Source organism: Meles meles, chromosome 19 (genome assembly GCF_922984935.1).
Source record: "Meles meles chromosome 19, mMelMel3.1 paternal haplotype, whole genome shotgun sequence".
Taxonomy (NCBI): Eukaryota; Metazoa; Chordata; class Mammalia; order Carnivora; family Mustelidae; genus Meles; species Meles meles.
Genome location: NC_060084.1, coordinates 42,721,335 through 42,741,475, shown reverse-complemented (window position 1 = coordinate 42,741,475; position 20,141 = coordinate 42,721,335). Strand labels below are relative to the sequence as shown.

At 53.4% G+C, this 20,141-nt stretch overlaps 3 protein-coding genes across 3 annotated transcripts; 1 reads left to right on the top strand and 2 right to left on the bottom strand.

Annotated features, from left to right (window-relative positions):
- Positions 1-2,874: 2,874 nt before the first annotated feature.
- Positions 2,875-11,940, bottom strand: PROSER3 (proline and serine rich 3). Its single transcript, XM_045988729.1, is given in 13 exon segments — positions 2,875-2,973; positions 2,976-3,055; positions 3,168-3,249; positions 3,338-4,268; positions 4,435-4,622; positions 7,288-7,427; positions 7,522-7,604; positions 8,314-8,423; positions 8,527-8,654; positions 9,488-9,690; positions 9,988-10,084; positions 11,146-11,210; positions 11,630-11,940. Coding segments are annotated over 10 exon segments (1,842 nt in total). The 5' UTR covers positions 9,544-9,690; positions 9,988-10,084; positions 11,146-11,210; positions 11,630-11,940; the 3' UTR covers positions 2,875-2,929.
- Positions 11,941-12,100: 160 nt separating this feature from the next.
- HSPB6 (heat shock protein family B (small) member 6) lies at positions 12,101-14,626 on the top strand. The gene is made up of 3 exons (XM_045988898.1): positions 12,101-12,367; positions 13,301-13,423; positions 13,536-14,626. The coding sequence occupies exons 1-3, from the start codon at positions 12,170-12,172 to the stop codon at positions 13,704-13,706; spliced, it is 492 nt and encodes a 163-aa protein (XP_045844854.1). The 5' UTR covers positions 12,101-12,169; the 3' UTR covers positions 13,707-14,626.
- A 19-nt stretch (positions 14,627-14,645) lies between these two features.
- On the bottom strand, positions 14,646-19,294 carry LIN37 (lin-37 DREAM MuvB core complex component). The gene is made up of 9 exons (XM_045988864.1): positions 19,108-19,294; positions 16,739-16,814; positions 16,500-16,550; positions 16,172-16,201; positions 16,005-16,090; positions 15,753-15,919; positions 15,067-15,207; positions 14,905-14,978; positions 14,646-14,819 (listed from the first exon to the last, which is right to left on the bottom strand). Exons 1-9 carry the CDS (start codon positions 19,139-19,141, stop codon positions 14,738-14,740), a joined length of 741 nt encoding a protein of 246 aa, XP_045844820.1. The 5' UTR covers positions 19,142-19,294; the 3' UTR covers positions 14,646-14,737.
- Between the last annotated feature and the right edge of the window lie 847 nt (positions 19,295-20,141).

The following is a 20,141-nucleotide window of genomic DNA, read 5'->3' as shown; positions in this document are numbered from 1 at the left end:
AGTCTTCCCTCCCCCTCCCCCCACCCCAGCCCCACCAACCCGTGTTGGTTTTAAAACGACTGCAAATTCTTTGACACTGCTTTCATGAAAAGCTGGAGTCTATGTCCTCTACCCCTTGAATCTGAGCAAGACTGACAACTTCAACCAACAGAGAATAGTGTAATTGACATTATGCGATATCCGAGGCTAAGCTGCAAAAAAGCAATGCATCTTCTTTTTTGTCTGCTGGAATGACTAGCTCTAGAGCTTTGCAGCATCATGTGAGAAGTGCACCTATGGCCAGGAAACCATGCTTTGAGGAAACCCAAGCCCGGTGGAGAGACCATATGTAAGCACTACAGGCTACAGTTCCATCTGAGCCCAGCCTTGGAGTCATCTGAGCCCTGGTGCCAGACTTGTAAGTGAAGAAGCTTCAGAGATTCTGTCCCTGGCTGTCAAGTCACCTTTGAGTCTTTCCAGTTGAACCCCTAGACATCATGGAGCAGAAATAAGCTGTCCCCAACTGTGCCCTGTCCGAATTTCTGATTCACAGAATCCGTGAACATAATAAAATGATTGTTTTATGCCACTAAATTTGGGGATGATTTATAATCCAGCAATAGTAATTAGGATGGCCCTTTGTCAATGAATTAATTCCTACCTGTCTCAGCCTAAGTGTAACTTCCTCAGAAATTCTTCTAGGCTCCAGTCACCCCCAACTAGATCAAGTTCTGCTACTATAAACATCTTTCATTTCTCTTTATATCTAAACAACAATTTCCTTTTTAAAAAATGTCATTTAAATGTATGGTTTTGTCAAAAAGGCTGAAAACAAATATATACCATGTCTGTGATATACAGAGCTACTTTTTAAAAAAGACTTATTTCTTTATTTGGGAGAGGGAGCACCAGCAGGGAGAAAGGCAGAGGGAGAAGCAGCCTCCCTATTGAGTGGGGAGCCTGACACAGGACTCGATGCCAGGATTCCGGGATCATGACCTGAGCCAAAGCCAAATAAGTGCTTAACTGCCTGAGCCACCCAGGAGCCCTCAGAAGCTACTTTAACAGAAACCTGTTCTATCCTCCCTTTTTAATAAATACATATATCAAAATAATCCTAATCATAAATTCTCCCAACATTTTATTATGAAAAGTTTCTAACACATAGCAAAGTTGAAGAATTTCACAGTAGACACCCATATACCCACCACTTAGATCCTACCACTGACATTTTACTGTATCTACTTTATGTCCCATTCACCTATTACTCTATTCATTCTATTCCAATAGTCTTACTATTTTTTGGATATATTTCAGAATAAATAACAGATATTGGTATACTGTTCCCTAAACATTTCAGCATGCATGTCTTTAACTAGAGTTCAATATTTGTTTTTATTTTGAGATCAATTCTACCTACAATAAAATTCAGAATTTCACTGAATCTTGACAAGTGCATACACCTGTGTAACCAAAATCCCTACTCAATAGGGCAAATGCACTTTTTACATGGCAGCCCAGGGCTCCAAATCACATAAAAGAGAGGGGATGCTGGGCCACCAGGTGGAAATTGTATCATCTTTTCTAATCTGGTTTAGAAACTTAAAGCAGTGTCATTTCCTCTGTATTCTATTTGTTGAGGCAGTCCCCAAAGTTCTACCTAGTTTCAGGGAGAAGGGACACTGACTCTACTTCTTAATGGGAAGTGTGTCAAAGAATTTACAGACAAAACAACAAGTTTTTCAAAAGTCCAGACAGGTAATGTAACTTCGGCTGGGGTGAGGGCAGTGGAAGAAGGGTTGAATTCTGGATAGATTTTAAAGGAACTGCTAGTCAACTGATGGTGGGGTGAGGGAAAGAGAGAAGTCAAGAAGGGCCAGGAGGCTTTTGGCCTGAGCAGCTGGAGGGAGGAAGCTCAGGAAAACCAGGGAGAGGCAAGTTTAGGGGGTAAGATTGAGAGCTCAGTTTAAGACATATGGGGTTTGATGGGGCACCTGGGTGGCTTAGTGGGTTAAGGCCTTGGCCTTTGGCTCCGGTCGTTATCCCAGGGTCCTGGGATTGAGCCCCGCAACAGGCTCTCTGCTTGGCGGGGAGCCTGCTCCCTGCCCCCCCCCCCCCCGCCGCCTGCCTCTCTGCCTGCGTGTGATCTCTGTCTGTCAAATAAATAAATAAAATCTTAAAAAAAAAAAAAGACATATGGGGTTTGAGACATCTCATAGGCCTTTGAATGGAAACGGTGAGGAGGTAGCAGAATACAGGAGCCCAAGTTTCAGTGGCCAGGTCTAGGCTGAAGATAGAAATTTGGGGACCATTAGAATAGATATGGGTGTTAGAGTGGTGAAGCTAGATGAGAGTACCTGGGAATGAATACATACAGTTAAGGCCAGGGACCTGTGATATCCTCAAGTGACAGGCTGGGCCAATGGCAAGGTGTGACCAGAGAGATGAGGAGAAGGATAGGGCACTGGGAAGAGGGGGAGGAAGTGTTTCAAGGAGGGAGGGATGAGCACACTGAATGCTGCTGCGGGCTCGAGCAGGCTGCAGACTGAGGACTGACCATTGTCCAGCACTCTGATGACCCCGTTAGCTTCATTAGCCCAGAACACAGCCCTTTGGTTTCAGTTGAGTCAGGAGGCTCCGCTTCTGAGCTGAGAGTCAACTAAGGTGAGTCTCAGTCTTGCCTGAAATCTGGCCTGGAACCCCTCCCCTCTCCCTACCTCAGAGAGGATTCCTCAGAGGGGAAACGGTAAGAGATTTTGTGCCAATGGACAACGGACAGGAACTACAGTGGGGGTGGGGCGGGGGGTGGATTGGGGCAGGAAGGAGTTATTTCTCTAAATTAGCATGCCCCTCAGCCTTTCCTGAACAACTTTCTCAGAGACAAACAGTAACGTGAAAAAAATAATGTATTGGGAAAAACATAATTTGTACAATTCAATGTCGTCTGGTCTCAAGAGAAGCTCCTTCCCTCGGCAGACGCCTTCCTGGGGACCTGGGGGGTGACCTGGTTGGAAGAGACCAAGTCCCTGGGTCTTCGGTGTGCTCCAGTAAGAGGCATAGTTGGGCATCCACTTTCCTGCAAAAAAAAAAAGCCAGGATAGTAGAGGCTCAGGTTATGTGCTCAGGATAGAGTCTGGGGTGGTGGATGGCTCTGGGAACGGGGTGTTGTATATCCCGGCGACGGTCACCTTTTCTGGCGTCTCAGCTCGGCCCTCTGAACTCTTAGCAACTGAAGTACCGGGTCATCCTGGAACTCGCTGCCGTCAGAGTCTAGGGGAAAAAGGGCAAGCGCGAGGATGTCAACTCATAAGGTGCTGGACTGCCGTCCAGATCCGCGCAGCCACGCACATCAGCTCACCTTCCGCCTCCTCCAGAAGTCGGGCCGCCTGGCAGAGCAGATCTTCTGAGGTGGTGTGGTCAACAGCAGACGAGGGAGACCCCGCCTTGAAGGAAGGGGGCGGGGCCCCAGCGCCAGGGAACGCCTCCTCAGCTGGAGTGGGCGGGACTTTGGGCAGCTGATACCCAGCTTCAGCCAAGGGAGTGTCTTTGTCTTTCCTAGGCTCCCACACCGCTAGGGGGAGCGTGGCCTTGGCTTTAGGAGACTCGGCTTTAGACCGACTTGGCGGAGTCTCTGCCCTGGGAAATCGTGATCCAGATAGACGGGGCGTGACCTCTGAGCGAGGTGGCGCAATCTTGGTTTGGGGCAGTGTGGCCTTGACTTTCAGAGATTCAGCCTCGGGTAGAGGTGGGCTCTCAAGGTGAGGGGGCGTGTCCTCCAGGCCTTCCGGGAAGAGCCGAGCCGATACTACTTGGCCCAGGGCGCCTCTGAGCTGCGGACCAGGTCCCTGGTCAGCTGCCACGACTGCCTCAGCAGACTCCTGGCGCGGGGCTCCGCTACTCCGAGGCTTGGGGCCCTGCCTCTCGAGCTGGGTCGGGCAGCTTGGAGCAGGAGTGGACGGGTCCTGGGGGGCGGCTGGGGGCGGGAGGGTGGAGGCTGCGGGCGCTGCCGTGGTGGAGGCGGGGGGCAGGGGGGTGGCAGCCAGAGCCACAGGGGTTGACTGCGCGGGAGGAATGGCCCCGAGAGATACCCAGGGACCAGACTGCGGGGCCCAGAAGAACCCATGGGGGCTGGGACCCCAAAAGATGTGTGGAGAGAACCCTGGGAGAATAGGAGATCTCTCCATATAGAAGGCCTCCAGGGGCCCAGGTCGGGCCACACTGGCCCAGTGTGGGACGCAGGGGGGCTGGGTTCCCAGGGAGCGGACGGTCTCTGCAGGGGCAGAAAGGGCCTGTAGACAAACGGGGACAGGGATGGGAGAGGGAGAGAAAGGGCAGAGGGTTCTTCAGTCCCTTTCTGGCTTCCCCTTCCTCCAACTTTCCTTAGCATCCCTCCCTCCAGCCCCCTCAAGCTCCTCATCTCATTCCCCAACCCTCACCCCTACCCCCAAGTCTCACTGGAGTGGTGAGGGCAGGAGTCTGGGGTAGTACCCAGGTTCCATCACCCTGCTCTCCTTGAGCCTGAGCCCGAGTCCGTTCAAGCTTCCGCCGCTGCCGCCACTGGTATAGAATGTCATCCTCTGGACGCAGGGGTGCCTGGGAGGAGACCTGGGCTGGCGCAGGGATGGAGGCAGGTGCTGGTGTTGCTGTGGGGTAAGTAGAAGGAGGAAGGGTAAGGCCATGGGCTGGTGTGATGAGCAAACCAAGGACAGCCTGTGCATACCCCTTCTGACTGTACCAGAAAGGTATTCAGACAGGCTCTCCAGATAATGTCGCAGCTCCTCTCCCAAGCAGGAAGTGAGAAAGGGGGCAGAATCAGAGGCAAGAGCACTCATGGGCTTCTTAACCTGTTGTCATTCAGTTCTTTATTCATCAGCAAATATTTATTGAGTTCTTCCTATATGCCAGGCACTGATCTGGACATGGTGTTTACAGCAGTGAACAAGAAAGATTCTCCAGAATCTGCCCACTTCTCCCCCTCTTGACTGCCATTTCCTGGGGCCAGCCCCACAGCAGCATCTTCTCTGGTCTACTTCTGTCCTCCCAATCTGTCCTAACCCCCCACACCCCTCCACACCCCCCCCCCCCCGGTAGCCAGAGGGAGCCTGGGAACACCTGAGTCAGATCAGGGCCCTCCTGGATTGGACCCCCCCTCCCCCCTTGGTAAAAAGCAAGCCTTTGCATTTGTGCTTCCCACTGCTTGGAGTGCTGTTCCCTCCTGGATGCACACAGTTCCATCCCTCCCATGCTTCAGATCTTTACTCAGTATCACCTTAGTGGGGCCTTCCCTGGCCAGTCTATTTAAAACTGCAACAACTGCCAGCCCATATCCTCCTTCCTGTTCCAGCTTCCCTCTTAGCTCTTTCTGCCTTCTAACATACTCAGTGTGGTACTTCTTTGCTTACTTCTCTCTCCCTTTGCAATGCCAGCTACCCAAGGGCAGTGGTTTTCGTCTGACCATCACTACATCTGCAGTGTCAAGAACAAGGCCGGTGCCATCAGTATCTGGGCATAAATGCCAACAGAACTATTTATTATATTGAACTGCAAGGTCCAGACCTATGCTAGGGATACAGCAGTGACCCAGGGGAGGGCCATAGGCTGTCCTCAGTTCAGTGGGGCAAATGGACATCATTCTCAGCACCAGAGCATAACTTCATCGGTCAAGATCAGTAGGGCTCTTGTCTCTATGAAGCCCCACCATCTGATGCTGCTCAGAGAAGGGGGTGTCATCCTGGATCTTCCTCTCTCCCACTCCCTTCTGTTTCCTGTGACTCTACTTTCAAAGCTGGCCCCTTCCCTCTACTCTGTTCCTTAGGCTCTGGCCCAAGAGAAACTACCAGCATCTCTCACGGTGGCCTGGCGGGGTGTGTGTGTGTGTGTGAGACAGCAGCCAGAGAGAATCTGTTAATAACCCAAGAAAGACTGAATCCCTTCCTGCTCAGAACCCTCCCATGGCTCCCCAGTACTAAGATAATGACCAAATGCCTCCCATGTCTCCATGGCCCGATGTAATCTGACCCCTGCCAATCTTTTCCACCTGACCCCATACTACTCTCAACCCCTTCCTGCCCCCACCCCCAGCCCTGCCTTTTCTGGTCTATTATCTGCACCGTGCTCCCTCCCACCTTAGGTCCTCTGTATCTGCCGCAGGGCTTTTGGCCCCGCCTTCATTGTTCAGGTCTCCACTTCGCACCTCTTCCAAGAAAGCCTTCTCTGACTTCCCAGGTTCACGATCCTTTCTTACAGGGCCCTCATTTCTGCTTACATTTCACATGTGTTTGTGGGGTTATGTGGTACTTTCTGGCCCACCTTCACTATACTGTGAGGACCATGAAGGCGGGATCACACATGTCTGGTTCACTGTGGAATCCCCAAGCCCCCTCCCAGGGCCTCATCCACAATAGATACTCAGTGTTTTTTAGATGAAAGGATGAGTAAATTTAAAGGACAACTCACAAAGTAGATACTAGCTTTATCCGCATTTTGCAGATGAGAACACTGAGGCTTAGGAAGGACAGGTGAATGAAAGGTGAGGTAAAGCTGAAAAGAAGCAAAGAATCAGACAAGTGAGAGCTCGCCAGGATCACATACCATGCAGGTGCAACTGTTTTCTGTGCCTGCCTGTCGCCATTCACTTGAGCCCCATGAGACATGGACAGGCTCTGTCCTGTGCGCCACTGCGTCCCAGGACCTGGCCATGGAGTAACAGTAATCTAGGTCCGTAATCCCATCTCCGAAATCTGAAGACTTCAGGTGGCCGGAATTAGGAGTTCAACAATTTGCCTGCTTTAGCGAAATCACATCGTTTATGTCCAGCCCCAGCAGTGGGCTGGCTCGGTACCCTAGATTGAAACACATTAGTATTTGGTTGAACAATATGAAATTGTCCATACTCAACCATCTTTTACTAACAAGGACAAGTTTCCTGTGGTTCAAGGTAACACAGCTGTAGCAAAAAGTATGTCTATTCACCCTCAATGAGATACAGAGAGATGATAAACAGCTTTCGTATTCTTTTGGTCAGATTTTGCTGTCCAAGCAGGTATGGGGCCAAATGAGCAAAAAGCCTTCGGATTTTGGAAATTTGTGTTCAGAACTGCAAACAGGAGGCAGAGAGAGAACCTGCCATGTTAACAACTGGTGCTGTGAGGACTGTGGCAAGAGCTCCCTGTACCCTCAACTCATTTATTACTGATTTAAAACTTGGAGAAACAGAGAGGCCCAGAGCGGCCCCAGGTCACACAGCGGGTAAATGTCAGAGCTGGGATTCACATCCAGTCTCTTCTCAATCCTTGCCTCAGAACTTACCATGTGCCTTGGGGTCAGAGCCCTTGCTGAAGTCAGGGGTGAAGGTCACGGAGAAGGGAGAGAGGCCACCAGAGCTGACTGGGAATGAGGAGCTGCTGGTATCGCTAGGGCTGAGTGAGGAGGTGGAGATGGACGCCTTGCTGTAGGGAGAAAGCACAAACGAGGCAATGGAGGTCTCAGAGGTGGTGGGCAGGGCCTGGAGCTGGTGGGGGGAATTGGGGGCAGGGAAGGCACCTGCGTCTGAGCAGCCTGGCAGCTCTGCTCTGTAGGCTCAGTGTCTCCAGGTCCAGCAGGGACGAGTTCCATGTGTTAAGGTTCTGCGAAAGAAGAGGGATTAGAAGCTAGCCCCCATCTTAAAGGGTGCTGGGAAATGGACTTTGGACACAAGACTTGGAGTACAGGTCTGCGTTCCAGCTGATAGGCTCACATGCTGGTCAGCCATCTAAGGAATCTGCTCTTCCTCCCCAGGGAAGGGGGACCCAGTTTTCTTCTGGGGATTCACACCCCTCCTTGTAGTCATTATTGTGGGAGAAGGGTTGACCCCATCTTCCTGACAGGCCTGACTAATCACAACAATCTGTCCTCTGGTTCCACAGCAACTGGCTCAAAGATAAACGAATGACCAAAAAAAAAAAAAAAAAAAAAAGAATGAATGAGAATAAGCTCTGGGGCTCTGGATGGAACAACTGGAAAATGCTCCTCTTTCCACTAAAATTATTATGTAAGCTAGAAGCCAAGAGTCACTGGGGCCATGTTCACTACTTCAAGGGGAAAGCCTGCCTGAGACTGAGCCTAAGAAAGAGGAACCGAGAGTCAAGAGAGTCAAGTTCCTACTAAAACCATTCAAACACTTGGATCCAGCCATGCCTGAAAGCATATACATTTGGATTTCTTGATTGCATTAGCCAACAAATCCTCTTTTTTTCTTTAAGCTTCCTTGAATTGGGGATTGACTTAATTCTATCCTAGGGCTGGTGGTGTCAGTTCAGGTACACAGGGAAGAAAGTAGATGAGAATATATATCACCTGCTTCATTTCCTCAACGGGGGCCACAGCCTTAGCCTGAGATGCACTGGCCACCTTGGCAAGAATTGGGACTGCTGTGCTGGGTCTTCCTTCTGGTTCATGGGCTCCTGCTGAGAAGCCCCAGTTGATTTTTAGGGCGGCATGAGCAATGTCTGCTGGAGACATTGATCAGGAAAGGTTTAGGCCTGCAGTGGACAGGACTGAAGCCGGTACCTGCAGCAAGTTGACCGCTGGTGTCTGGAGATTCAGGCCGTAGCCACCAAAAGTCAGCTGGGGTTGGGCCTGCAGGCTGGCGCTCCTCTCGGCTTGTGGGCTGAGCCTGACGGAACCGGTTTATATACCTGTGAGCAACAGAGAATGGGAGGTGGGTGAACGAGGAGAGCCAAATAATAATAACAATAACAGTGATGTTTATTAAATACTTTGGCAGTACCTAGCACTTGTCCCTCAACATCCGTTCTCTCTTACAGAGTAATGCAGTATTATATAAGACTGTATAATACTAGGCCCATAGCCACTCTTCCGCAGATATATTTCTCAGAGGTCCCTATAGTTTTATGGCCCTGTAACTAGGTTGTTGACCAGCAGGGTTTTGAGATGAGGAGATGTGATTCTGGAAAGTGGATGTGGTTGGGAGCCATTCTGGTCCATAAAGGAATGGGCAACAGCCTAGTGATGGGAGTCAACAAGACAGGAAGCAAACCATGTCCCTGATACCTGAGCTGGGGGCTGCCGTGTTGGCCCTCGTTGCTTCTGCCTGGACTGTTGCGTGAGGGAGAAATAATGCTCTCTTGATTAAGCCACAAGTAATTTAGGGCTGTTTGGTAGAGGAGCTGAACTTGGATGCTACAAATCCAAGGGCTCACTATGTGATAGCACTGGTTCTAGATACTTTATAGACAGTAACTCACTGAAAGCTTAAAACGGTCCTAGGGGATATATGCTGTTAATACCCCCAATTTACAGATGAAGAAACTGAGGCCCAGACTGTACAGAGGGTAAGTGACAGAGCTGGGATGTGAACCCAGGCAGCCTAGCTCCAGAGCTCTTAACAGCACACATAAAGTGTGGTCCTAAAAGTGTTGCATAAGCAACTCTTGCTATGGTGATTATTATGGGATGCCTACCCCATCCTGATCCAAACCCTCTCTCCCCCAGGGCTGCTGGGACTTACTTGGCCACCACGGACTCCCTGCTGTCGACCAGGGTGGGTGATGGAGAGGTTCCCATCTGTCCTTCAGTGGTGCTGGGTGGGGAAGGGCTTTCTGAGCTGGAAGGCCAGGACTCTTCAAACAGTTCAGAGGAGTTGGGACTTGTGGCCAGAGCCTTTGGAGCTTCTGGGGGCCTGGACCTCTGGGACCTGGATGGGGTCAGGGTCTAAGATAGGGAGGTAGGGAGAAGAAAGTGAGGGTGGACAGGTCATCCCTGTAGGGGAATGAAGGCACACGTGAAATTTGTCTTAGTCGAGTTGAGAGGGGAGGAAACATATCCCACAATGGTTAAGACTCAGAGCGACTAGGGGCTACAACAGGGGATCCAGATGACATGGGGAGGGGAGGAGGGACTGTCTCTTAATCTCTCACCCCTGTCTCTCATCACATGTCCTCCTTCCCTCTGGTTGTCACTCCCTCACCACTGGGCTCACACACAGCACTCTCTATGGAGTGTCCTCACCTTGGGGTGCCAAGTCTGGCTTCCGGATGGCCAGTAGTGGCTTTGATCCAGGGCAGTATCCTCAAGGGGGCTGTCTCGGATGGAGGAAACTGGCAGACTGCAAGAGGAGAGTGAGTTTGGCAGGCAGAGCCTTCCTGTTGGGGGGTTGTGGGATGGAGTCAGGTTTCAGGGTTGGGAAGAGGAGGGGAGAACCAGATTACCATTCCCATAGATTCTAGGAAGAGATGAACTATAATTCCCATGAAGCAGCGCTGCACATTCAAGATAATGATACTAGAGGCTCGATTACCCACCAGCCCTTTGGGGCAGTCTCAGAAAACCTAGAGCTGCCAACTGGTGGTTCTTATGCCTGAATCCAATAAAGGAGACTTCTAAAAATACAGATACACGGTCCTCACCTCAAGCCGAAAAGAATCATAGTATCTGGAAGGGGGCTAGTCATCTGTATCTCTTTGGCACCGTCCCAGGTGATTTTGACGTGGAGCTCGGTTTGAGAACCACGGCTAACCCCTTACACTGTACGTTTCCCATAAGTCCTGGGTACACTAAGGTGTAAATAGTAAAAGGACTACAATCCCCATCAGCAACTGGGCTCCGTCTAAGCAATAAAGTTAAAAACCAACACCCACAGAAATCTGGGGCAGTTTTAAAATTCAGAAATTTCACTCCCAAGATGATACTGGACACCCTTGGAGGAAAACGAAAAGCCCTTGGAGCCACTTGGAAAGTGGAACGTAAGACACTATAGGACCCCGAGATGGTGAAGTCCAAAACTGGAGCTGCCGGCGGATGTGGAGCATCTTGGGAGTCGTAGTTCCAGTGCGGTTTAAAAATAGAGACTCCGGACCCTAGCAAACCGGACCCGACGCTGTGTTCATCTCACCCTAGGTCCTTCCCCAGGCCTCCTGGGGTCCCCGGGAGAAAGACCGGCCTCACCAGCGGTCCATCCAGCAGCTACCTGGGCGCTTCCGCCAGCTCCGCTCCCTCACTGGGCTGAGCCTGAGTGCATCTTGGTCGCTTAGCAATGTCTGGCCAGGCCCGCCCTTTCCCGGAGTGCCCGCGCGGGAAGAGAGCGGCCTCCAGGGCGACCAATGATGGAGGAGAAAATTAAAGTAACTGGGAAGTGGCCAAAGGGAGACGTCGCACAACTGGCTGTACCTTCGGCCTGACTGAGAGAGCGTGTTTGATTGGAGAACGGTAGCGCGTAGCAGTAATTGGCAAGCCTGTGAACCAATGGAAATGATCCGAGGGTGAGCTCGCGGTTAGGAGGGGTCATAAAGTACTCTCTTTCCAGCGGTGCCTTATAGCCACTCCCACTTTTGCTGCCGAAAGCTTGTCTGGACTCCAAAGTAACCACCGTTTCTCGCGTACAGGGCAATCGGGGAGTCTGTCGCCTCTCTAGCTGCCGCCCCTCCATCAGTCGCGCCAGCCAGCCGGTCCCGCGGAATCATTACCCACTTCCCGTCTTGCTGCAGGAGCAGCTGGTTGCGCTAAGTGCCAGGCCTGGGCTCCTAGCCGAGGTGGTGGGATCAAAACGAGCTATTTCGGGCCGGGCGCGCGGCCCCTGGGGGGCCAGCCTGGACTGTTCGTGCCCGCGCCCTCTGGCCGCTGCTCACCTGGCAGACCCCGCTACCCTGCTCACCCGAGGCTGAGTCAGAGGCCCCGAATTAGGCCCGGCTTGCCGGGGGGCTGGGCCCAGCGTCCTGCTGAGATGGGAGTAGGGTCTGTTCTGTGTCCTCCTGACAGCCTGGCCGGCTACCACATTCCCTGTACCCAAGAATCTGCTCTTAAGACCGCCGTCTGCGTCATCCCCAGGGCTGCCTGCGGGGCGGGAGTGAATTAAAGGGACTGCGAACTCTGCGGTGGGGTTTTCGGGCCCTGGATCCCAAATGCTGCGCTGTCCTACCCACTCGGCAAGCCTCTGCCTCCTCAGCCTTAGTTTCCCCTTTGGGAAAGCGGGGGATCACCTTTCTGGCATTCAGCAGGAGCTTAATAAATGGCCAAGTCATTGTTGGGCTTTCTAAATAAGGCTCTATTAATGGCCGGGGCTGGCCGCCGTCCCAATGTCCCCGGGCGGCCCGCCGAGGGGCGGACACAAGGCGTACTATAAGAGCTGCTGCGGCGCACGCAGGGGCACTGCGGAGCCTAGGGGCGGCGGCGGCGGCGGCGGCGGCGAAGCAGGATGGAGATCCCCGTGCCTGTGCAGCCGTCTTGGCTGCGCCGCGCTTCGGCCCCGTTGCCCGGGCTTTCGGCGCCCGGGCGCCTCTTCGACCAGCGCTTCGGCGAGGGGCTGCTGGAAGCCGAGCTGGCTGCGCTCTGCCCCGCCTCACTGGCCCCCTACTACCTGCGCGCACCCAGCGTGGCGCTGCCTACCGCCCAGGTGCCAGGCCTGGGGGAGGGCGGTAACTCGACCACTTGGAAGGCTTGGGGCCCCCGGTCATCCCGAAGGGGCGGTGAGGAATGTCCCCCGACTTTGAGCGGGGTGGAGAGTCCGGCCACTCAAGGGGGGCTTCCAGAGTTCCTGAGTATGGAATCTCACAGGCCGGAGTGAGGCGGGTGGGAGGCCCCTGGCCTTCTGAGGAGGGTCTCAGCTCTGAGGGGCTGGAATGACTGAGTCACGGATAGGGTGGGGCCGTCACTCAGAGGCGAGGGCGCTCAGTTATTCTGAAGGGCATGGGGGTTTCCAGGGGCTTCTGAGGGGAGGGAATGTTTTTGTCATTTCTCGGGGAAGAATTTGGAGACTGTATGTGGTGACCCTATGTCTCCTGGAGAGACAGAGGGGGAGGAAGGGTCCTGTGACTTGAGAAGGGGGGGGGGGCTGGTCACTCTGAGAAGGTGGGGGAGAGTACTGTAACTCTTGAGGGCATAAGCGGCCCCATGACTCCAGTGAGAGGGTAAAAAGACGACACTGGAAGCTGGGGGAAGAGGCGTCTTGGCAATTTCTGGTGGGGGGGGGGACGTTGGTGTGCAGTAAGGGCACCAGGAGTTCTGAGGGATAGGGGGCTGGGGATTCTGTGTCCAAAGGACACTCTGACACTGGGGGAGGGGACAGGCCTTATCCTGTGAGAGCAGAGGTCCCTGACTTTGCAGGGGAAGGGGGCCTCATCACTCTGGATGAGAAAATCTCAATGATTACAGGGGAACGGGTGATAGCAGTTATTCTGGGTGAAGAGATCCTCTGGGGCTACGAGTGGGAAAGGAGACTGCTCAGTTCCAGAGGCCTGAGACAGGGGCAGCCCCAGAACCGACGGGGAAGGGGCCCTGTTGGCTCCTGGGGGCCTCGCCCGGGTGATGACGATCGGGCTGTGCTTAGGTCCCGACGGAGCCCGGGCATTTCTCGGTGCTGCTGGATGTGAAGCACTTCTCCCCAGAGGAAATCGCCGTCAAGGTGGTTGGCGACCACGTGGAGGTGCATGCGCGCCACGAGGAGCGCCCGGTGAGCCCGCTGGCAGGGGTGGGGCCAGAACGCGTAGGCGGGATCCGCAGGCCGGAGGGGCGGGGCATCCATGGGGAAGGGGCGGGGCCACTCAAGTCCCCTCTCTCTCCAGGATGAGCATGGATACATCGCGCGCGAGTTCCACCGCCGCTACAAATTGCCGGCTGGCGTTGACCCTGCCGCCGTGACGTCCGCGCTGTCCCCTGAGGGCGTCCTGTCCATCCAGGCCGCACCCACAACGCCCCAGGCCCCACTGCCGCAGCCGCAGGCTGCTGCCAAGTAGGCGTCATGCCTGAACCCCGGGAGCCGCCTCAGGCCCCCTCTTTTAAAGCCGACCTGACTCCGCCCAGCCAGATGTCCTGAGCTCGCCAAAACACCCACCCAATCTGGGATCCTACCCCGACCCTTCCCACGTAGACCCTGCCCTGGTAACGTAGATCATTCCACCGACACTCCCGTTCTCACACCCCCTCCAGTTTTCAAACTCCTGACACCTCCCTAGATTCCATGCCCTGGGGGACAACCTTCAGCCTACAGTCTCCTGGCCCCACTTTCTTGGCATGTAAACCCACTCAGAACTCCCTCCTCTGCTTCCTGCTGACTCATCTATTAAAACATCTCCACATCGCAGCAGTTTAATCCTCTTCCCTCTCCAACACTGGATTATGGTGTGGCTAGCCCTGCCCCCACCCCAGGCCAGTCAAGCATAATCCCTCTCCACCACTCAAATATCCAGACCATCCAAGGCCTGGGCCTTGAGATTCTGGATCCTTCCCCTCATTCCAACTGGACAATCTACACCCTCCATCCATCTTGTGACTTAAACCCCCAGCCAGTGCTCCCTCCCAGACTTGAACCCCTTTTCTGACCCCCCACCCTTGGACACCTATTCCAGGCCCAGCAGGACCCTCAACCTCAGACTGCACAGATACCCACCCCATCTCCCCAGACTGCACAGATACCCTAAGCCCCATCCCCAACTTTAACCAGAACCACCCCCTCCACTCAGTCATTCTGTCTTAATTCCCAAATCATCAGCCACACAGCCCACGTAATCCACCTTTCACATATCGCCCCCCCATTTTCCAAGATCCAACCAGGCAGCCACTTTTGCTTTGGTACCCCACAATCCTTCTCCCTCCTTGAATTTCCTGCCACCCTATCCCCTTAACCATTCCCCCCAATAAACGTGCTAGAGCTACACCAACTGCTTTATGTCTGGACCAGGAAATGCGGACTGGAGAGAGCAGAGGTTGGTGTGAAGGTGTGGGGGGGGGATGTTTATTGGGGGGATGTGTGAAGAGCAGGGAAACATCACTGTCGCTCATACATCTCCCGGAGGATCTTCATGCTTTCTGAGTACCGAAGCTGGTTCCGATGAGATGCCTCCTTCCACCTGTGGTGGGGGTAGAGAGGCAGAGGGAGGACTTAGTGGCTGGGACAGAAGCCATGGGGGTGCAAGCAGGTTCGGGGACGCTAACCTCTGGCGGATGCGTTTCCAGCGCTGCATGTTGCGGTAGATGAGTGTGGATGGTGAGGGCTCAGGCTCGGAGGGCTGCGTGGACAGAGAGGCCAGGCTGGGTTGGCCATGCCCAAGCCCTGTACCATCTGCCCCATAGCCCTGGGCCAGCCGGCATACCCACCTCATCATCAGGGGTGCCCTGGGTCTCAGGCTGCAGGGGGGATGGAATTCGGGACCTGCAAGCATCTCCAGGCGGCCCGGGGGCTGTGGGTGGGGGCAGCTTGTACACATCACGACTCTTGCTGTTGGTGACCTCCGAACTCTGGGGACACAAGGGAACCCACGCCAGGCCCAAGAGAGTCAGAGAAGAGGGCCAGCAGTATGCACTTCAGCCCTTCTGCCTTTCCCAGTGACAGCAGACACAAGGGTCTCACTGGGGACCTGTCTTAGGAGCCATGCCAAAGAAATGTCGCTTCGGGGATCCCTGCCTGTATTCTAACCAGCCCAGGGACCCCCAATCACTCCTACCCAGCCCAGTAACCCTCATCCGTTCCCCTAGGCAGGTGGCTACACCTGGTTGCACTAAGGACCCCTGTCAAGCCCCCCAGCTTTTGGGAACCTCTAATCTTGGAGGTCACATCTACCTGCCCCAGGAAGCCCTGTCTCCTCCCCCTGGCAGGCCAGGTGGTTGTCTGTCTGCTTTAAGGAGTTCCATCCACACTCTCGGCCAAAGGGTTCACATCTGTGTGCTGCGTTGGATCCAGCAAACACAGAGACCTGTGCCTGCCTATCCCACCAGCTTTGGGAAAGGACACCCTTCACCATCTCCCCACTGGCTGCCCGGAAGGGGCCCGCCACATGTCCAACCTCCTCGTCCTCAGGCAGCGGGCGTAGCGGGGAGCTGGGGGAGCGCTCACGCTCGCGCACTGAGGGGCTGTTGCGCATCCAGGCTCGGCAGATGGGGTAGAGCGGGGTGTTCTCGCTGAACTGAGCCAAGTCCACACTCCGGTCAAACAGCTTGATCACATACGTGTCTAGGGTAGCGGGAGGGGAAGGCGTGTAACCATCCTCACACAGCTCCCCGACCCAGCTGGCCCTCTAGGGCCATCGCCTACTCACTGGATCGCTGTGGCCCTCCCTCAGCCAGCCCGTCATCCATCTCCCTCCTCTTCTTCCTCCGCTGGTGGGGGAAGCGGGCAGATGGCCTGTGCAGGGCAGGAGAACATCAGGACCAGGGCAGGGGCTGGCGACCTCCCGCCAGTGGGCTGGGGCCCCTGCCACCTTACCGTTTGCCAGTGGCTGCAATGGAACAATCCCTGTGGGGAGAGACAAGGTGTCAGCAGGCTGACCCTCAAACAAACCCCTGCTCAAAACCACCCAAAGGGCGCCCTGGGGAGACGGAGATGCTCACATGGACCCCCCGACCCCTTAGACCCTGCATCCCGCTTGAGCCTCAAAGGCTGTAGGTGGCAACCAGGAGGGGACCTAAGCTTCTGCTGCCACAGGGTCTCCGTACACGCGAGATGGTTAGGAGTATGGTGGAGGAAGCTTTGATGAGGGAGGAAGCTGTCCTGCACAAACCCTCAGATTCAGATCCCATCCACAAAAACTTACTTGTTGTGGGTGTCCGAGGGGGTTTTCCCAGCTTCTTCCTCCAGACGCTCCCTGGTAGCAGGAGAGAACTGTGGGCTCTGGGTTCCCAGGGCCGAGTGGGAAGACACTGAGTGGCTTTTCCATTGGGCCCCCTGCTCCCTAACTCAGCCTATGGGGCCCTACTCAGATGCATCCAGGACCAAAGAGAGGGTCCAATGTGCCAGGACCCCCAACCCCCAATGACCCATCCAGATCCCAACCTGTCCATGTGGCTCTTCTCCAGCAGACACTGCAAAACAGCATCAAGTTGGTTCCGGGCCTTGGCCATCTCCAACTCTGGGGAAGAGAACAGTGAGCAGAAGTCAGTGCCCAGGCCCAAGGCAGGTGGGTAGCCAACTGGGCTGGGGAAGGGCATGTGTATCCAAGCCTCCAGCCAGGCCCAGGCATACTGATAGGGGGCAGTGGGCCAAGACAACTGATGTAAAGAGCAAAAGCCCTTTTGGGGCTTTTGGACTCCCGGTCCCAGAGCTGTCCCACACGCTCACATGTGACCAAAGCCAAGTCACCTTACCTCACTGAGCCTGTTTCCTTATCTTGACAATAGGCCTCCCAATGCTACGTAACTGCAAGGACTGTTTTGAGATTTAAAAATCTTTTTTTTTTTAATATTTTATTTATTTATTTGACAGAGAGAGATCACAAGTAGATAGAGAGGCAGGCAGAGAGAGAGAGAGGGAAGCAGGCTCCCCGCCGAGCAGAGAGCCCGATGCGGGACTCGATCCCAGGACCCTGAGATCACGACCTGAGCCGAAGGCAGCGGCCTAACCCACTGAGCCACCCAGGCGCCCCCTGTTTTGAGATTTAAATAAACCTATGGTGTATATAAATCTCTGAGCAACATGTAATAATAATAATAATAAAGTTGTACATATGTGCCAAGAATGGTTCTAAGCACGTCACATGCATTGACCCCGTTATATTTTCACAATGACTCTGGCAGGTAGATATGATTATCCCCATCTTACGTATGATGAAACCAAGGCACAGAGAAGTTAGGCTGCTTGCTCAAAGTCACACAGCGAGGCAATTTCAGGGCTGAGGATTTGCACACAGGCCATCTGGCTCCACAGCTGAAGTTATAAGGCAGAGACTCAAAGTGGGTGCAGAATCTAGCCCTCAGATGTGTTTTGTTTGGCTGCTTTTTTGTTTTGTTTGGTGTTATTTTAAATCTGAACTAAATCTGAATGGACAACACTTAATAATTTGGAGACTGGGGGCGCCTGGGTGGCTCAGTGGGTTAAAGCCTCTGCCTTCAGCTCAGGTCATGATCCCAGGGTCCTGGGATCGAGCCCCGTATTGGGCTCTCTACTCAGCAGGACGCCTGCTTCCCCCACCTTCCCCCGCCTGCCTCTCTGCCTACCTGTGATCTCTGTCTGTCAAATAAATAAATAAAATCTTAAAAAAAATAATTTGGAGATTGCACCTAAAATATCCATTTTTGGCAAGAAATGACATCTGGGCCCACCTTCCTGCATTCCTGGCTCTGTCCGCAGGTGTGTTTGCCTGCCCTCATCATAGAACTTAAGGAGGTGATGATGTTATAAATATTCTCCTCTCACCCTTGTGGGGTGTTTATTCTCTTCTTCCAGCCAGTACCTAGCATCACTCTGGCCCAATGCTCAAAGCCTGGAAGGACACTTGGGGACATGCTTTGCCAGCCCTGGGACAGGGAGACACAGGGATTCCCAACATCACTGAGGAGAGAGTGGGGGTGAAGGGCTGGGGCAGCTCAGAGTCTAGCAAAGAGCCCTGGGCAGGAGCCAAGACATTAATCATACCCACATCTCTTTCCCTAGCCCCTGATTCTTTCCTGAACCTTAGACCTTCGGATCCCATGGTCTCCTAGATACCTTTCCCTGAACATCCACTTCAGGGCCTCTTCAGAGCTGTATCCTTGATCTGATTTGCTGGTCCCTCACCTACCCTCATGGCTCTCTTCCTCATCTTATCAGATCTTACCTTCTCCTGTTTTGTTTTTGTTAGCACTTATACCATCTAACACCCTACAAATCATTTTACTCTTTTTGGGGGGGGGTGGAGGAGGGGTCTGGATTCTGCGCCACTAGCCCTCAACATGCCAGTCCTGGTTTCCCATCAACTCGGACCCAACTCAAAATGACTTCCTCTCTCTCAGCTTCGGTTTCCTCATCCACAACATTTCCTACTTCCTAGGATTATTGGGATACAGTAACGGCCAGGATTAAAAGCGTCCCTGTACTTCAGGCTCTGAGCACCATGCTTGACCTTTGCTGTTAATGACCACTGCTGGAAATAGGGAAGTGGAGGCAGAGCCAAGACGAGTCCTTTTCAGAGTTACACGGCTCGGGATCCCCATGTCTCACCGCACCAAAGAGTCTGAGCCGCCACCATTCAACCTCAATGCTACCTTGAGTACAAACCGGGAGGGTATGAAGATGGCAAGAATCGTTCCATGCCTGACAGCGATAGTCAGATGGGTGGCAGGAAAAAGTTGCGTGGTCCGTCTTATCGCGATAATCCTGTCTTTCGGAGCTCCCATACCCCGATCGGTCGGTGCTCCCCTAAAAGCCCCCTACCTCGGAGTCCTCACCTGATTTCTCCACTTTCACCTTCACCGGGAACATGGTTTGGGTTTGAGGTGTGGCTAACTGGGTCAGAGGAGCCCAGAAGAGCCTAGGATCACAAATCAAGTCAGAAGGCAGACGGGAAGAGGTCAGATAAGCTTTGTGTGCGGCCAATCCCCGGCGCTCAGCAGTGTCCGGCGGCAACCGCCACTGCAGCCGCCACCTCCACTAGTTTCCCTTCTGTGGGCGGAGCCCTTCGGCAACTGCTTATTTCCATTTGTCAGTGCAACCGTCGATCTCGTCGCTGGCCAATTGACAGCTGCAGCCATCGGCTCCCAGGTCTAAGTCCCACCTTTCTGAGGCCCCGTTTCCGGAAACAAACCAACGACATCCCGGAACGCTTCTTGGGAGGTGTAGTTCCAGCTCCCAAAGACGCAGCGGGAATAACGGCGCCTGCGCCTCGCGAGGCACTGTGGGTGATGTAGGACCAGGGCTTCGCGAGGTCTCCCGGAACTTGTAGTGTTAGAAGCTTTGAGTAGCACGAATTTAGCTATTGACGGGGTTTATTTAACCGTGGGAGTCCTTTTTGTCGCCGAGGAAGAGAATTCTGGAGTTAGGCCGGTTTCAATCTTACTGAGCACTCGCTAGGTGCCAGCTACCTGTTAATCTCTCTTCAGGCACCTCATTTATTTAGCAAGTATTTATTAGCGTGCCAGGCACTCATCTAGGCACTGGGAACACTGCACTGAACAAAACAGACAAAAACTCTTCCCGTAATTGAGCTTATATTTTAGAGGATATGAGGTTACAAGAAACTAGTAAAACATATTAAATGAAATGTAATGAGAAAGGATAAACACTGAAGGCACATTGGGAGTACCAAAGTAGGGGTTGAAATTTTAAAGATGGTCGAGGAAGCCCTCTCTGATAAAACTCTTGGCTAAGCATTATGTCTAATGCTGCGGGCACCATCCTCAGAAAACGGGAAACTTTCATTTACCACATACGCTTTGGCTCAGATAAATTCTAGGAGATAGCACTGATATCCAAATTTCTGATG

Excerpts from the sequence above, each read along its gene's own strand:
- HSPB6 (XM_045988898.1), top strand. The coding sequence starts at position 12,170 with ATGGAGATCCCCGTGCCTGTGCAGCCGTCTTGGCTGCGCCGCGCTTCG. Across the intron at positions 12,368-13,300 it reads TGGCGCTGCCTACCGCCCAG|GTCCCGACGGAGCCCGGGCA; the intron begins GTGCCAGGCCTG and ends GGCTGTGCTTAG. Across the intron at positions 13,424-13,535 it reads CGCGCCACGAGGAGCGCCCG|GATGAGCATGGATACATCGC; the intron begins GTGAGCCCGCTG and ends CTCTCTCTCCAG.
- LIN37 (XM_045988864.1), bottom strand. The coding sequence starts at position 19,141 with ATGTTCCCGGTGAAGGTGAAAGTGGAGAAATCAG. Across the intron at positions 16,551-16,738 it reads GAGAAGAGCCACATGGACAG|GGAGCGTCTGGAGGAAGAAG; the intron begins GTTGGGATCTGG and ends TCCTGCTACCAG. Across the intron at positions 14,820-14,904 it reads TGGAAACGCATCCGCCAGAG|GTGGAAGGAGGCATCTCATC; the intron begins GTTAGCGTCCCC and ends CCCCCACCACAG.